Source organism: Phyllostomus discolor, chromosome 6, assembly GCF_004126475.2.
Source record: "Phyllostomus discolor isolate MPI-MPIP mPhyDis1 chromosome 6, mPhyDis1.pri.v3, whole genome shotgun sequence".
NCBI lineage: Eukaryota > Metazoa > Chordata > Mammalia > Chiroptera > Phyllostomidae > Phyllostomus > Phyllostomus discolor.
In genome coordinates, this window is record NC_040908.2 from 101,089,791 (window position 1) to 101,107,982 (window position 18,192).

At 40.2% G+C, this 18,192-nt stretch overlaps 1 protein-coding gene across 1 annotated transcript in view; it reads right to left on the reverse strand.

Annotated features, from left to right (window-relative positions):
* Window positions 1–17,701, reverse strand: part of PGR (progesterone receptor) — a 97,701-nt gene extending 80,000 nt beyond the window's left edge. Inside the window, exons 1-2 of the mRNA XM_028516526.2 lie at window positions 15,948–17,701; window positions 14,740–14,891 (exon numbers count right to left, since the gene is read on the reverse strand). Of these exons, the coding sequence (XP_028372327.1) occupies window positions 14,740–14,891; window positions 15,948–17,578 (1,783 nt within the window). The 5' untranslated portion in view covers window positions 17,579–17,701. The remainder of the gene's footprint in view (window positions 1–14,739; window positions 14,892–15,947) is intronic.
* Window positions 17,702–18,192: the final 491 nt, after the last annotated feature.

An 18,192-nucleotide genomic window follows, 5' to 3' on the forward strand; every position in this document is an offset into this window, starting at 1 on the left:
TTAATCAGTCACTTCCATACGCACAGCCAGCTCCTTAAAGTGAAGGACTATACCTTCTGCTGTAGAGGCAGTAAGCAGCCAGCTGAGATTAGGAACATGGGCCCTAGGAACTGAGTTCTCCTCTTACTTATCATTAACTGAATAAACCTCATCTGAAAAATGAGAAAAACAGAACCTGTCGAAGGGGATTATTGTGAGAGTCAAATGAGCTAGAACATGTAAAAAGATTAGAAGAGTGCTTCAATTTAATAAACATTTAATAAATGATAACCATTATTTTTACACTTTAGTTTTTATATCCCCTACAAATGTAATAGCACAGTTTTGACTTCATTGTCCACATTCATTGTTTCTGTAATCTCATAAATAAATCACATTGTCATAGAAGAATGAAAAACTTTGAAAGTACTTTTTTCTGATTATTATTGAGGACTATGCTTCAATAAAAATTTATATGATTCCTTAAAATGTTATAGAAAGTACACAACACCAGAGGCTGTAGGAGCAGTTATGAATTAAATTAGACTTCCAGTCAAGATGGCAGCATATGTAAACGCACATCGCCTCCTCACACAACCACAGGAAAATTATAGCCAAACTACAGACCAAATATAACACAGAACCATCAGAAAACTGAGTGGTATGAAAGCCTGATAACTAAGAAATTAAAGAAACTACATTCATGCAGACGAGGAGGAGGGATAGAGAAGCAGAGATGTGGAATGGGCAGGTCCCAAACTCACGTATGGTGGGTATAAATTGGAGGGAGTGAGGGATATCTTAGGAGTGAGGGATACCAGTCCCATACCACACCGTCCAGCTCAAGGTCCTGGTGCAAAGATGAAACTCCCCATAACTTCTGGCTATAAAAATCAGGGGGTAGAGAAACTGAAGGGAGAAACTGAAAGATTCCCAAGACTCTCCTCTTACCCAATCCACTTCCCTGCACACAGACTTACTCAGACTCTCTTCCCCTGGGCTGCAGCATGGGGGCAGAACCTTTAAGGGCACCAGTGGCATATGGGCAGAAACTGAAGTACCTGACATCAGGACAAGAGCTGTAAGACAGCTTTCTCCTGGACAGAACTGCAGACAGTGGCCATTCTACCTTTTCTGAGCCCTCCCCTACATAGTTGCAGTGCAGCAGCACCATATCTGAATCTCCATCAACCTGGCTCACACAATAAGCGCTGTCCTGATGATTACCTAAGGGTCTGCAACATCCAGTTTACAGGCCAACCCAAACTGGTAACAGTGGCTTTTCCATATGAAGGGCTGGGCTAGATGCAGGCTTCAGTCCTTCCTAAATCTGCTCAAAAAGCAAGAGCTGGGACCAGCCCCAGCGCTGATTGGCCCCAGGCCTGGCACTAGCAGCAGCCATCTGCAGATCACTTTGTAGCTTACACCAAGGGGACCCAGACAGAACACAAGTGGAGGCCGACTTTGGCCTGCACTATCTGGGAAATGCCAGACACTGTGCACCCAGTGGCGAGTTATGGACCACATCAGGTCACCATTCAACCACCTTCACAAGGCATGGAGGGAGGTGGTTGCTGGACAGGGGTCACAGCTAGTCCTGCCAGCTACCTGGACTGGGTAAATCTCTCCCATTGACCTGCTGACAGCAATCAAGACTCATCAACAAGAGAGCACTCAGCCCACTGAAAGGGTACACCCTTAGTACCTAGCAGAGGGGATATAATAGGCTTCACAATTGGACACTGACTGCATTACGCCATGCTACCAAGACACAAAGTCAAAGCAGCTCTACCTAATACATAGAAATGAACACAGGGAGGCTGCCAAAATGAGACAAAGAAATATGGCACAAATGAAAGAACAGAACAAAACTCCAGAAAAAAGAACAAAGCAAAATAGAGATAAGCAATCTATCAGATACAGAGTTCAAAACACTGGTTATAAGGACACTCAAGGAACTCATGGGGTACTTCAACAGCATAAAAATGATCCAATCAGAAATGAAGGAGACACTAAGTGAAATAAAGAACAACTTACAGAGAATCAAGAGTGGAGTGGATGTAGCCAAGAAAGAAATCAATGATTTGGAACAAAGGAAGAAAAAGATACCCAATTATTACAGCAAGAAGAAAAAAGAATCCAAAAACTCGAGGGTAGTGTAAAGAGCCTCTGGGACAACTTTAAGCATTTGTCTAATTGACTACTTGGTGAGTCATCCAGGCCTTTGGTATATCTCATATTAAAGTATTCTGTTCACTAATTGTAAAACAAGTTTTTTACTGTTTTGTTTTTTTCTTCCTGGTTTTATATATTCAAAGGCTGATGACACACATATTTATCTTTGTAGTCCAGTACAAGCAACTTAAATGTATTAAGTATCAATACACTTATCTAGAGTGAATAAAACAACACATTAAATCATTTTAGCAATATTAATAAACTGATTATCTAGTTACTTAGAGGTGTATCAGAATAATTATATTCTGGAAAAAAAATGAGGCTTGAACCAAAAAAGGCAAGAGCAAAAAATAATTACTCAAGTAACACTGTAATAGCAATGCCTTAATAAATTTAATTTATATTTAATATTAAATTTAAAAGGGACTTACTATTATGAAGTATTATGCAATATTTAAAAGAACAATCTAGAACAATATAAAAACATATAGAGCTTCAAGTCTTTGTTACATAAAAATAAGATGAAGAATGAAACACAAATTGTAATATGTGATACTATTTATGTATTAACATATCCAAAACAACACATTTCACATATACACACACGACACACATACACAGAGAAAACTGAGGTAGAGGTATAGAGGAATGGTAGGAAAAGTAACAGATTAAAGGAATTGATCAAAGAGGACTTAAGCCTTATTGGTAGTATTTTAATTTTAAAAGGAGAATGTATTGTGTGTTACTTGAATAATAAAAGTACAACTTCAAGGTTGGGGTTAGCAGTAACACATATGCCTTGATACTAATACTTCTCCCTCAGGTTCTCACAGGTACAAGATGCAGGTTCTGAAAGAAGCATTAATAATTAGAGAAACCTTCACAACCAAATATTGAGCAGATTATACCAAATGCAATCTAACCACTTCATTTTCAGTAAAGTTAAGGTTTACTTTAATAGGTCATAATGCGAAATTGTGCTTAAAACCAGCTTACTATCCATACTAAATGTCAAACTAAGAGGTCTGAAGCATGAGATAAATTGTCTGATTTATTATTTATTAATAATTTTATGATTACTCATATAGTTTAAAAGTGAAGTGAAGTGGATTAACACATGTTTATTCTCAAGGTAACAAGAAAACTACTATACAGTGGACTCCATTGCAGAGAAAATTAAATTTTTGGCTAAATATCTTCTTAAGAGCCCAAATATTAATCAAAGAAATTATGGTGGAAAGGGTCCTTGGATAATTTTGTAGACTACAAAAGCCTTATAGGGCTCTAAAGACAGGAAAAATAATTCACTGATTTGTCAATGGAAATTTGAATGTACAAACAGAGCATATTTCAAAGTAAGGAAAGTTAAAGAGGGATACTACATAATGATACAAGAATCAATTCTCCAAGAATTGGAGAACTAAACCATAACAAACCATAATATCTATGTGTCTAAGAACTGAGCATCAAGATTTTGTGAGGCAAAAATTAACATGGCTGCAAGGAGAAATAGATGAATCCACTATTATACTTGGAGATTTCAACACCTCTGTATGAAATGAGTAGCTCCAGGAGGCAGAAAGTCAGTAAGGAGTAGCTGAACTCAAAAACACCACCAATCAACTGGATATAATTGACATCTCTAGACTACCTCTCACCCAATAGCAGCCCATACACATTCTTCTCAAGCTCATATGCAATATTCATCAAGAGACCACATTTTAGATCATAGAAAATACCTAAGCAAATTTAAAGAATAGAAATGACACAATGTCTGCTCTCAGACTACAACAGAATTAAACTAGAAATCAGTCATAGAAGACAACTAAAAATCATGAAATACATGAAGATTTAACAACATATTTTAAATAACACATGTTAAAGAAATATGAAGAACAATTTGAAAACATTTTGAATTAAATAAAATAAAAAGACAAATTCTCAAAATCTGTGGTGTACAGCAAAAGTAGCACTAAGTAGAAAATTTATGGTATTAAATGCATATACTAGAAATAAGCTCTGATTTCAATAATCTAAGCTTTTACCTTAGAAAACTGGAACAAAAGAGTAAATTAAGGCAAATAAAGTAGAAGAAAAGAAATAATAAAAATTAGATCAGAAATCAATGGAATTATAAACAGAAAATCAATAAAGATAATAAAACCAAAAGCTGGTACTTTGAAAAGATTGATAAAATTGATACATCTATAGCCAGGCTATTTATGAAAAATGGAAGGGAAGACATAATTACTACTGTCATAAATGAAAGCAAAGACATCATTATAGATCCTAAAAGGATAATATAGTAATAGTACGAACAATTCTATGCTCACAAATTTGATAACTAGATAAAAGGGATCGATGCCTGGAAAGACACAAGTTGCCAAAACTAATGCCAGAAGAAATAGACAATCTAAATAGGCCCTTATCTATTAAATAAATTGAATCAATAATAAATCATCTTCTAAAACATAAGGTACCATGTCAAGATGGGTTCATTAGTGAATTCTACCAAACATTTAAGGAAAAAATTATACCAATTACCTATAATCTCTTTCAAAAGATAGAAACTTAGGGAATATTTCCAAACTCATTCTATGAGACTAAAATTACCCTAATACAAAACCAGACAATGATATTCTAACAAAATTACAGACTAATATTTCTCATAAACATCAATGCAAAAACCCTTAAAAGAATATTAGCAAATATGGTCCAAAAATTATAAAAAGAATATACACCATGACCAAATGGAATTTACCGCAGATATGTAAGGCTGGCTCAACTTTTGGAAAGCAATTAATGTAATCCATCATACCAACAAGCTAAAATGAAACAGTCATGTGATCATATCGATAGATTCAGAAAAAGCATTTGACAGAATTCAACACTCACTCATAATAAAAACTCTCAGTAAACTAGTAATAGAGGGGACCTTCCTTGACTTAAAAAATCTACAAAAAACTTACAGCTAATGTCATACTAATGGTGAGAAACTAGAAGTTTTTTCATTAGATCAGGGACAAGGAAAGAATATCCCATCTCACCATTCATTGCCAACATTGTATTGGATATGCTACTAATGCAATAGGACAAGAAAAGTGTGTAAAGGGTATATTCATTGGAAAGAAAGAAATAAAACTTTATTTGCAGAGGACATGATCATCTATGTAGAAAATCTAAAAGAATTGACCAAAAAAAGTTCTGGAAATAATAAGCTAGTGTTGCAAGTTTGTAGAATACAAGGCTGATATATAAAAGTCAGTTTCTTTCCTATATGCAAGCAACAAACAAGTGAAATTTGAAATTCAAAATACAATATCAATTATATGAATACTCCCTCAAATAAAATAGTTATAAATGTAACAAAATATGTACAAAATCTATATGAAGAAAAACCACAAACTTCTGGTGAATAAAATCAAAGAATTAAATAAATGGGGAGAGATTCCATGTTCATAAATATGAAGACTCAATATTGTCCCTGTCAATTCTTCCCAATGTGATTTACAGATTCAATGCAATCAAAATCAAAACTATCTTATAAATATTGACAAACTGATGTAAAGTTTACATAGGGAAGCAGAGGTTTCACCCAAGATGGAGGCATAGGTAGAGATGCTTTGCTTCCTCCCATAATCAAAAGAAGGACAACACCCAATTTACAAACAAAAAACAATCAGAATTGCCAGAGAATCAAACTGTAAGGAGTCCAACAACCAATGAGTTACACAAACATTCATCCATACTGGTCGGAGGGGCAGATATGGGCAGCTGGGCAGGGAGGACGTGAGGGAAGGCAGTGGTTGGAGAGTGGGTGGTACGACATTCTCATGTGCATAAGCCAGGAGGAGTAACTGGGGAGTAAGACAGATAGGGCAACCCAGGATTCCAGCATAGGAAATTAAAGCCTCAAAACCTCTGACTGTAAAAACTTATGGGGGTCGTGGTGGTGGGAGACAGTCCCAGCCTCACCAGAGAGTTCACTGGAGGGACCAACAGTGGTCCTAGAACATACACAAACCCGCCCACCTGGGAATCAGTACTAGAAGGGCCCAATTTGCTTGTGGGTAGCAGGGGAAGTGACTGAAAGTGGGATGAGAGCCAAGCAAGAGGAATTGTTCTCTCTGACCCCTCTTGCACATACAGCACAACAATACAGCAAAGTGGGTTGCCCTGCCCTGGTGAATACCTAAGGCTCTGACCCTTACAATGTAACAGGTGCACCAAGACAAAGAAATATGGTACAAATGAAAGAACAGATCAAAACTCCAGAAAAAGAACTAAGCGACGAAGGGATAGCCAATCTATTAGGTGCAGAGTTCAAAACACTGGAAATCAGGATGTTCACAGAAATGATTGAGCATGAGCTGCAAAATAGAAGCAAAGGGTATGTGAAGTGAAAGAAAGAACAATATACAGGGAACCAACAGTGAAGAGAAGGAAACTGAGACTCAGATCAATGATTTGGAACAAAAGGAAGAAATAAACATTCAACCAGAACATATTGAAGAAACAAGAATTCAAAAAAATGAGGAGAGGCATAGGAACCTCTGGGATGACTTTGAACATTCCAGCATCGGAATCATAGGGGTGACAGAAGGAGAAGAGGAAGAACAAGAAATTGAAAACTTATTTCAGCCCTGGCTGGCGTAGCTCAGTGGATTGAGTGCGGGCTGTGAACCAACGCATTGCAGGTTCGATTCCCAGTCAGGGCACATGCCTGGGTTGCAGGCCATGACCCCCAGCAACCGCACATTGACGTTTCTCTCTCTCTCTCTCTCTCTCTCTCTCCCTCTCTCTCTCTCTCTCTCTCTCTCTCTCTCTTTCTCCCTCTCTAATAATAAATAAATAAAATATTTTTAAAAAACTTATTTCAAAACATAATGAAGGAGAACTTCCCCAATCTGGCAAAGGAAACAGACTTTCAGGAAGTCCAGGAAGCTCACAGAGTCCCAAAAAAATTGGGCCCAGGGAAGCACACACCAAGGCACATCATAATTAAATTATCCAAAATTAAAGATAAAGGGAGAATCTTAAAAGCAGCAAGAGAAAAGGAGACAGTTACCTACAAAAGAGTTCCCATAATACTATCAGCTGATTCCTCAAAAGAAACCTTACAGGCAAGAAGGAGCTGGAAAGAAGCATTCAAAGTCATGAAAGGCAAGGACCTACCTTCAAGATTACTCTATCCAGCAAAGCTATCATTTAGAAAGGAAGGGCAGATCAAGTGTTTCCCAGATAAGACTAAGTTAAAGGAGCTCATCATCACCAAGCCCTTATTATATGAAATGTTAAGGGAACTTATCTAAGAGAAAAAGATCAAAACTACATAAAATGACAACAAATTCATAACTATCAATAACTGAACCTAAAAAACAAAAACAAAAACAAACTAAGCAAACAATTAGAATAGGAACAGAATCAAAGAAATGGAGATCACAAAGAGGGTTATTAGTGGTGAGGGGGAGAGGGAGGAGTGAGAGAAAAGGTACAGGAAACAAGAAACATAATCGGCAGGCACAAATAGACAGGGGGAGGTTAAGAATAGTATATGAAAGGGAGAAGCCAAAGAACTTATATGTATGACCCATGGACTTGAACTAAGGTGGGGGAATGCTGAAGGGGCTGTTCAGGGCAGAGGTAGATGAAAGGGAGAAAAAAAATGGGACAACTGTAATAGTATAATCATTAAAATATACTTAAAATTTAGAAAATGTTTATATAGGGAAGCAAAAGATGTAAAACAGTCAACGAAATACTGAAGGAGAATAAAGTTGGAAGACTGACACTACCTGACTTCAAGACTTACTATAAAGCAACACAAATCAAGACAGTGTGGCACTGGTGAAATAACAGACAAATATATCCGCAGAACAGAATAGAAAGTCCACCAACAGACCCACATAAATATAGTCAACTGATCTTTGACAAAGAGAAAGGCAATACAGTGAAGCAAACATAATCTCTTTAAGAAATAGTGATGGAACAACTAGACTTCCATCTGCAAAAAATAAATCTAGGCACAAAATTTATACTCTTCAAAAAATTAATTCATACATTTTGTAAAACACAAAAGGATAAAACTCCTAAAAGATAACATAGGAGTAAATCTAGATGACCTTGAGTTTGGTGATGACTTTTTCAATACAACATCAAAGTCATGATCCATGAAGAAATAATTGAGAAACTGAATTTTATTAAAAGCAAATTTTCTCTTTTTTTAAAGATTTTATTTATTTATTTTTAGAGAAAGGGGAAGGGAAGGAGAAAGACAGGGAGCGAAACATCAATGTGTGGTTGCCTCTTGTGTGCCTCCCACCAGGGACCTAGCCTGCAACCCAGGCATGTGCCCTGACTGGGAATTGAACTAGCTACCCTTTGCTTCATAGTCCAGTGCTCAGTTCACTGAGCCATATCAGTCAGGGCTTAAAAAGCAAAATTTTCTGCTCTGCCAAAGTCACTATAAAGAGAATAAAAAGACACAGAGTGGGAAACAATATTTTCAAAAGATATCTTGTAAAGGACTGTTATGTAAAATATACAAAGAACTCTTAAAATTCAACAACAGAAAACAAACAAGCCAATCAAAAATGGGCCAGAGACTCGACAGTCACCTTACCAATGAAGATACACAGTTAGCAAATAAGTGTATGAAAAGAAGTCCCACATCATATGTCATCAGGGAAATGACAATTAAAACAACACAGCAGTACATAGCTATTAGAACATCCAAAATCCAGGACACAGACAATACCAAATGCTAAAAGAATAGAGAGAAACAGGAATTCTCATTCAATAGTGGTGGGACTGAAAAATGATACAGACACTTCAAAAACAGTTTGGTGGTTTCTTACGAAACTGAACATACTCTTACCAAATGATCCAGCAATCACACTTCTTGGTATTAACCCAAAGAAGTTCAAAACTTATATGCACAAAAAACCTGCATTGGTATGTTTAGAACAGCTTGATTCAGAATTGTCATTACTTGGAAGCAACCAAGATGTCCTTCAGTAAGTAAGTGAATGGATAAACTTATATCCATACAATGGAATATTTATCAGTGCTAAAAAGTAGTGAGCTGTCAAGCCAGGAAAAGACAAGAAAAAAACCTTAATGAATATTTCTGAATGAAATTATATGACATTCTGGAAAAGGCAAAACTATGGAGCCAGTAAAAAGATCAGTGGTTTCCAGGGATTAAGAGGAGGAGGCAGACAGAGGTATGATGAGGTAGAGAACAGAGGATTTTTAGGACAGTGAAACTACTCTGTATGACACTACAATGATGGATACATGTACAATATCAAGAGTGAAACCTAATGTGAACTGTGGACTTCGGGTGATTCCTGTGGTAGCTTCATCAATTATAACAAATGTACCACTCTCTAGGAGGGAGTTGATAATTGGGGGAAGTTATACATGTGTCAGGGCAGGGGGTATATGAGAAATGTCTATACCTTCTTCTCAATTGTGCTCTGAACCTAAAATTGTTCTAAAATAATAAAATCTTTTAAAAAATTGAATGCTGATCACTTCTTTTTTTGGAAGTCATTTGTCATCAAATGAGTTTTCATTTTCAGTCTTTGACATCAACTCTACTCAACTTTTGAAACACATTTTTCATAAAAATATTTTAATTCTGTAGTTTTCTCTGTGGTCTACATATGATGGTATTTCTAATTCTGAAAGGCTCTTCCCACCACTCCCATCTTCAGACAGAGGGGTCAATTCTCTGGTTGTACAGGCAACTGTGTAAACTAATAACTTAGTACATCTACAATTAGTCACATGCATGCTAATTGAGAGAATGTCACTTTCCTCCACTCTATTGTAAATTCTACTGAGGATGCAGCTAACCAGGTCTATTCTGTTTCACTACTATTTCGACTAGTGTCTAGTATGGTGTCTGGCATATGGCAGGTGCTCAATAAATATTTGGTTAATACATGAACAAAAAGATGAAATGAGAGGATATTTTGCTAAGTGAAATAAGCCAGACAGAGAAAGACAAATACTAGATGGTATCACTTATATGTAAAATCAAAAAACAATAAAGTCAAATTCATAGAAACGTGTAGTAGAAAAGTGGCTGCCAGGGTCTTCAGGGTGGGGGGAATGGGAAGAGGCTGGTAAAACTTTCAATTATAAGATGAACAAGGTCTGAGGATGTAACACATAACATGGTGAATATAGTTGATAATACTATATTGTATAGTTGAAATGTGCTAAGAGAGTAGCGCTTTAATGTTCTTGCCGGAAAGAAAAAGAAGCAAATATATGAGGTGATAGATGTATTCATTAACTTGATGAGGGTGTGATCCTTTTACAATGTATATGTATATCAAACCATCATATTTTACACTTTAAATGCCTTATAATTTTACTTGTCAACTAGACCTAAATAAAGCTAGAAAACATGAGAGTAATAATATAATTTAAAATATATCGATACCTACTTAGCCTAGTATCTTATAAATAATATGCTTCAACTGTATAGCAATATTTGCCCAACCATATACCATGAAATGCTGTCACAATGTCAAGCATCCAAAGAATAAGAGCTTGGCATCATCAGTTATGATGATTGGTTCATTTAACAAACAGTTATTTATTGAATGTCTAGTATATTTCTAGAATTGTGCAAGTTACAGTGCATAAAAGGGTAAGTCAGTGAAAAATTATCCTTTCCTTCTTAATTCCAGGTCACATTAGTTTGCATTTGTAGGACTGACAGGTCATTATGATTTATCCCATTGAAAGGTCTCAAGACAATTCTTGACCACTTACTTCCTGGTTCACTCCAAGCCTTAGTAAAGGAATGCAATGAGCTATTCAAACAATTGTTATTTTGGCTAATTTATTTATTTTTAGGTTAAAAGAGGTCATCTCTTCTATATCCCCGATTTTTAAAAAAGATTTTATTTATTTTTAGAGAGAGGGTAAGGGTGGGAGAAAGGGAGGGAGAGAAACATCAGTGTGTGGTTGCCCCTCATGCATCCCCCCCCAGGGACCTGGCCTGCAACCCAGGCATGTGCCCCAGTTGGGAATTGAACCAGCAACCTATAGGTTTGGTGCTCAATCCACTGAGCCACACCAGCCAGGAAATATTCCCACTTTTGAGTGGTTTCTTTTTTCCTCTGCCTCCTCTCTCTCTTATCTCATACCAAGGGAAACCCAGTTTTCCTGGGTGACTTTTTCATGGGCTTCATCATCTCCCACTCCTAAGTCAGAGGACAGGTGGGAAAACTGACTGTTGGCCCCTGACTATGTCTTCTCATCACAGCCTTAAATGCAAGGTTAGTATCATCCATTCATTTATATCACTCAATTCTAACCTCCCTTAATCTTGCATTTGTCTTTATTATTCACTTTTATCTTCCTAGATGTTTTACCACTTGGCTGACATTTTTCCTTCCAACCCTTTATTGTTTTTCTTTGAAATTGAAGCCACATTTGTTATTATGGGAGAAAGTATAATGACTAAGAGCCCAGATCCTGGAATCACACCATTTGGGTCTGAATCCAGACTCTAACACTTCAACTGTGATTTAAGGCAATTGAATATCTCTTGCCTTAGTTTTCTTATTTAAAGTGAGTACTAATAATATCTACCTTACAAGGAGTACATGAGTTAAGACCCATAAAACACTTAAATAGCTACTGACACATAAGAAAGAACTTTAAAATGCCATTACCATTATTATCCTTGGTATCATTAATATCCAAATTGTTGACTATTGACTTCAACTTCTGCACATATTGGCACCCACACATAGTTCTACCTTGAAGCAGCTGGTCCCCCAGCCCTACTTTACTCTAAGGTGTCAAATGTTGTACTTCTCTCCAACTATTAAAATCCTTCCTCATCTTTCTCACTCTTGAAAACTCCCAGAAACTTCTCTCTCTTCTATTGCCTTAAATCACTGATTCTCTCCCACTAATTCCAAATGTTAGCAATCTATGTCCCAAACGTTAACTCCTATAATTTCCTAATATGAGTCTGAATTAGTCCAAACTTAACCTGTCCTCTCTTCTTTGAACACATACACTTACAAGCTCTCAATGCCCAGAAATTGATAATCTTATTTGGCTTTTAATAACTAAATTTATATCTTCTATGAAGCCTTTTCCCATCATTCGAGAACATACACATTCCATCTATAACCACTTGCCCCCTGCCCAAAACATACAAACTCCCAAGCCACACAAACCTATGTACTTTACAGAATTGCACATCTGGGCATTTAGTGAGAATCTCTATTATATATATAACCTCCTCCACTTTTTAATAAGCTTCTTTAAGGTAAAAGCAATACAAATTGAAGCTGACAATATGCTAGGCATTCTTTTAAAACATTACATTTATTTTCTCATTTAATCTTTTTAACAACCCAAAGAAGTAGGTAGTGTTATGCTCATTTTATGTCTGAGGCAGACAGAGGGGAGGTCAGGAAAAGAATATATTTGGCACAGCTCTAAATATAAGATGTATATAATAATTGCTGGATGAATGAACTTATATAGTTTTGTAATCTTGTTCTAGTTTCATGAATGATGTATCAGCATCTACCTAGAGTCCCTCTTTGTAAATATTGCCAAGTAAAGATGTTTCATCTCTACTACTCAAGGCTAAAACTGGACCATGACATCATTACAGGTCCAACAAAAGTTTTTTAAGAGTAAATCTGGGGAGGCATTTTTTAGGGTTTTGGATGCTAGTGTGATAATAATGGTATAAAAGCATTTGTATTTTAGTTAGGGAGCAATTGCTTCTATGTGCAATTTTTGAAGTAACTTCCAAGGGTTAAATAGCATTTATCATATATCTACTTGTTCACACAATCTCTGATGAAGAAGCATTGCAATTAAAGATTATCTAACCTGTGTTGACTATCAACTATTAATTACTTTTGTGCTTCTGGAAACTCAGATTTATGTAGGATTTCTTATCTGTAACAAGAAGGAGCTGGGCTAGAATAAACTGGCCTTCAGGGGATTCTAAGCTGGACATGTGCTTATAAATTTAGTCTATTCTAAGGAGACTATAAGAATGAAGGAAATCATATTAATACAGAAGGTAATATTTAAGAAACCAGAACCAAAGTTGCAAAGGAACAGTAACTCCAAATATGCACTCGAGACTAGACTCTTCCACATAAAGAGCTTCCACCTGTAACTATGATTAATGGACATCAATGGGAAAGTTAAGGCCATGCTAAGTTGTCCCATTTCCTCAAGTGCCCCTTTTTACTGTGCCTCAACTAATTTGAAATGCAATTAACACCCTCTGAGGCCGAATACATATGTTCAACATCTGTTAAACACATTAATCATTTGGGGAAAAATCATTCTAGCAATATACAAAGCTAATATTTTTATGAAGAATTAATTTCAGTAGGAGGAATACAAATCTGTTAATAAATAGTTGGAAATCATTTTCATAAAGAAGTCATAATAGTTGTGAAGAATCACCTGTTAGGCATCTACGGGGATAGGAAATTAATGACAATTAGGTTGGTATTATTTTGGTGTAAATGTGGATTTGAAAGCCCCTTTTAGGTAAACATTCCCCACTCCCTTCTTTCCTACTTTGTAAGTACAGGACTCTTGCAGTTCAAAGACTTAGCAGAAGCAAAAACCAAACAAATGCAGACACTCATGTCTTTGCTTCCTTGTCTAGGTGTGATCCCAGAACTGGAGAGGAAACCCCAAAGTTGCTTCAGCTCATTATAAAATACACTGACTGTTAGAATTCAAATGTGAAATGACCTCTAAATGTATTTGTATCTTCACATATAAATGTGATTGGCAGTTTAGCATTTAGTGTGGCTAGAAAGACAAAAAACATTTTCTATGAAAGTACAGTCTGAAATGCACTATGTAAGCCAGTTCAAAATCATTAGATATGTAATTTACATGGTGTTAAAAAAATGAAAGTCTTACTTATAGCACATACTCCATAATAAATTATATTATTGTAATGTCCAAATTTTTCATTTTAGTTAAACTGTTTACTCCTATCTTCTTACACACTTATAAAAATACACTAAATAAAAAAGTTGTTTAAAGTTCCCATTATATAAGCATTACATAAATATGCATGTAGGGAAAAAGACAAAATCATGTAGAAATTTATAGCTACATCATATATATGCATATATACACAACACACAATTACATATATATAATTTTTATTTTTACCATTTCTCTTTTGACCAAAAATTTAAATTTAATGTATGCTACATAAAATGTGATAGAAATATGAAAATATGATTACAACATAGCTATTTCTTTAAAGCTAAATAATTAATGAACAACAGTAGTATTGTTCCCAAGATTAATATGACTTGTGTCTAACACTGAAAATGTTAGTCAAATAGTATGCAGATGCAATATCCAACTGCACTCAACCTTGAGTATTATAAATAAACATATTGTGGAAAACATCATAATGTTTTAAATTATTTGGAAACATTTCCATTTCTTAGAGGATGTGATAGTTAAAATCTATAAAATATCAGATGGTCTCCATTTACAATGAAACTAACAATAAAGGGTCAGGGGAAAGGGGCCTACCTTCCATTGCCCTTTTAAAGAAGACCTTACAGCTCCCACAGGTAAGGACACCATAATGACATCCTGATGCTTCATCCCCACAGATTAAACAAATCTTCTGAGGTAATGACTCGAAGCTGTACTGTGGGCTCTGGCTGGCTTCTGAATCTGGCCTTGAAATGCAAAACAAAGTATTCCATTTATTTTTAGGTGCAACACTATCTAATACCAAAGTCTGTTAACCCTAGAATTGACAATGAAAGATCATAAAAAATAGAGCTGTATTCACACACACTTGAAAGACATGAAACTAGACTTGCAAACTAAATCCTTTATTGAATTCACCAGACTTGCAAATTATTAGCCATTCATCAGTACCACTAATGTAAAAAAACAATAAATAGTATACAAGTTTTGTTCAGGAAAGTTCAGTCGTACTTACCAATGCTTTTGTTTTGAGCTTTAAAACTCAACCCTGGAATGATTGTTTACTCAAACAAGTCTATGTGTTTGTCATTTTAAAGGATTGTTCCACATATTGATACTGTTTTTGCCTATTCGCGGCGCTTAAGATTCATTTTCTTTAAAGTTCCATTCCCTCGATATGTAAAGTCAAAAGTTTTTGAAAACCCGTGTGAAAAGTTGTAGCGAATCCGAAACAATATTAGAATACAGTGCACTACAGTGGTTGACATTTAAATCCATACTTTAAACATATTACACAAATTAATATTACTCGAGATTCGTTTGAGTATTGAACAGTTCTGGCCAACTGCCCTGCCTACTTCAAGTGCCACCCCTCCAGGGCGAACGGCGCCTTAAGGTGTCTCCATGACAGACATTGCGGGTACAAGTCCTTCTAACAAGAGAATCACTTAATAAAACCCCAAACTCGCTGCACCCTTTCCTCTCCAAGCTGCTACAGCGGAGCTCGTGTGACGCTGCATATTTTAAGTCAGGGCTGGTCTTGCCTAGGAAACGCGCATATTTGGGAGAAAAAAAAAAATGTTTCCTGGAGGGACGCTCCAAAAAGGGCACATTCTGCGAACCCTTTGGGGACCCCAAAAAGTGAGGAGAGGAAGGGGAAAAAAAGAAGCCGAATTACCCCGGTGCCCCGCCCAGGCCACCCACGCCCTCGCGGCCTCGGGGGGAGCCGCGGCCCGGGGTCGCCAGCCCTCGGGACCGCCACCCTCACGACACGCGGGCGCCGCCGCGCCGGGGGCCCTCACCTCAGATAGTTGAGATAGGGCGGGTAGACCTGCGACAGGCCCTCCTTCAGCACGGCGGCCGGGTAGCTGAGCTGCGGGATCCCGTTGATGCCCAGAGGCGGGTAGAGCGCAGGGGGCGCCCCGGCGGCGCAGACCGAGGTCGAGGTGGAGGGCAGGCCCTCCCGCGGCAGCAGACAGGAGCCCGCGCCCGGCGCCTTGCAGGGCTGCGGCGAGAACGAGCCCGGGCGGGGCGGCGTGGCCTCCGCTTTGTACAGCATGCACTCCAGAGTGGACCCCGACGGGGAGGGACACGCGACGGAGGCACCGGCGGGTGCGAGCGCCGCTGCGGGTTCCCCGGGTCTGGACGACGGCGCTCGCGGAGGAAGCGGGGGCGGCGGCGGCGCCGCCAGCTGGAAATCCGGGAAGACCGCGGGGTGGGCACCAGCCACCAGGTACTGCCGCGGGGAGCGCGCAGAGGCCTCGGCGCCTTCCTCTTCCTCCTTGATCTTCAAGGCCGGCGGCTGGAAGTCACCATAGAGCGGGAACGCGTCGTCCTTGGGCTCGGTGTCGGACGGGTACGCGCAGTCGGGGAAGTCGCCGGCGGGGATCGGGGTGGAGGACGAGGGCGAGCCCCGCGGCGGCGGGGCCAGGGCGCTGACGGCCGTGGCCCCGCCGTCATAGCTCTCCCCTTCCAGCAGCTGCCGGGTGCGCGTGGCCAGTATGGCCGGGTTGAGAGGCAGGATGGGCAGGTGGATAAAATCCATCACCATGGTGGGCATCGGGGAGCGCCCGGACGCCGCTGGCGTGTCTTGCTCTGCCAGTGCGACCCTGGGCACCGAAAAGCGGGGATCTTCCTTGGGGACCAGGGCGACGCCTGCTTCGGCCGCCCCAGGAGAGGTGGCCACGGCTGCCCCCTCGGCCGCCGTGCCTCCCAGAGGCCGGGGTTTGCCCTTTGGAAGCGGACCTACGGAGCCCTCGGACTCAGAACCATCCTCCTCCTCCTCCACCTCCACCACCGCGGGCTGCGGAGACGGCTTCACTGCGGCCGCGGGCCAGTGATGGGTGCCAGAGGTCGAGGGCAGCAGCTGCCGGGATGGTGAGAGGCCCCGGGGCAGCACTTTATAGGCAGATGCGGCCCCGGAGCTGTCGCTGGTCTTGCTCTCTGGACGGCTCATGAGCGAGGGCAACACCCCCTGGGTGGCGGGGAGAGCCTGGGGTTCTTCCGGAAGCTCGGGGCCAAACAGGCACCAGGGGCTGGTGGCCTCGTAGGCTGGAGGGCTGGCGTGGCTCTGCCCCGGACCTGAGGGCGCCAGTAGTGTGTCCAAGACACTGTCCAGTAGCCCGCTGTCCTTTTCTGGGGGTCTAGAGCTGCCACTACCTGCACCTCTTGTGGCTTCAACTCTGGGATACACCCCTTCTGCGTTTGACAGCGCCTGCTGGTCCAGCGCCTTTCCGTCCGGGGCCTGTTCCTCGCAGGGCCGAGGGAAGGTAAGCCCACCCAGGGAGACTATGGGCAAGGCGTCCGAGGTCTGGCTCGCCTGGAAGGGGCCAGCGCCCGGGCGTCCCAGCAGAGGAGATCCGACCCGGGTGGGGGAGGGCGCGCCGCCCACCACGTGGGGAGCCCGGGAAGCCTTTGCCTTCAGCTCTGTCATAATGACCTGACTCCACTTTTCTCCTCCCCTGTCTCTGGGGAGGAGGGGTAAGGAAAGGAGGAGGGGGTGTTCGGGATATAGGAGCAGCTGGAGGAGAAAATAGGTGTTGAATTTGGCCGGACCGGGCGGAGTTGGGGGTGGGGGATCTCCACCTCCTGGGTCAGAAGGGGGCGGCGCTGGTCAGCTCCATTTGGTAGGTAGGGGAAGGGTGGCAGTTGTTCCGTCCGTCCCCGAGGCGAGGCGAGTGGGGAGGGCAGGACCGGTCGTTGCGGGATCTCGAGTCCTAACTGGGAGAGTTCTCCAGGAGAGTTCTCCGACTTGAGTCTGAGGACCCGAGACGCAGAGTACTCACAAGTTTGCACTCGAGTGGCGGCAGCTGCGAAAGCAATTAGGTGCGGCTGTGTCTCCCGACTTTTTCTCCGGCTTCAAAACCTCGCCTGCCGTGCAGCTCCCAATCCCTGCCCGCGTTCCACTTCCCTTCTCCCTAAAGCCCTGGGGCTACTTGGACCTCTCAGTGCAGCCCGTCGTCGAAGAGAGGAGTGTTTCTGCCGGCTCCTTATGGCTGGCGACAGTGATCTCTCTGCAGCTCACTTTTTCTGGTCAGTCCGAAAAAC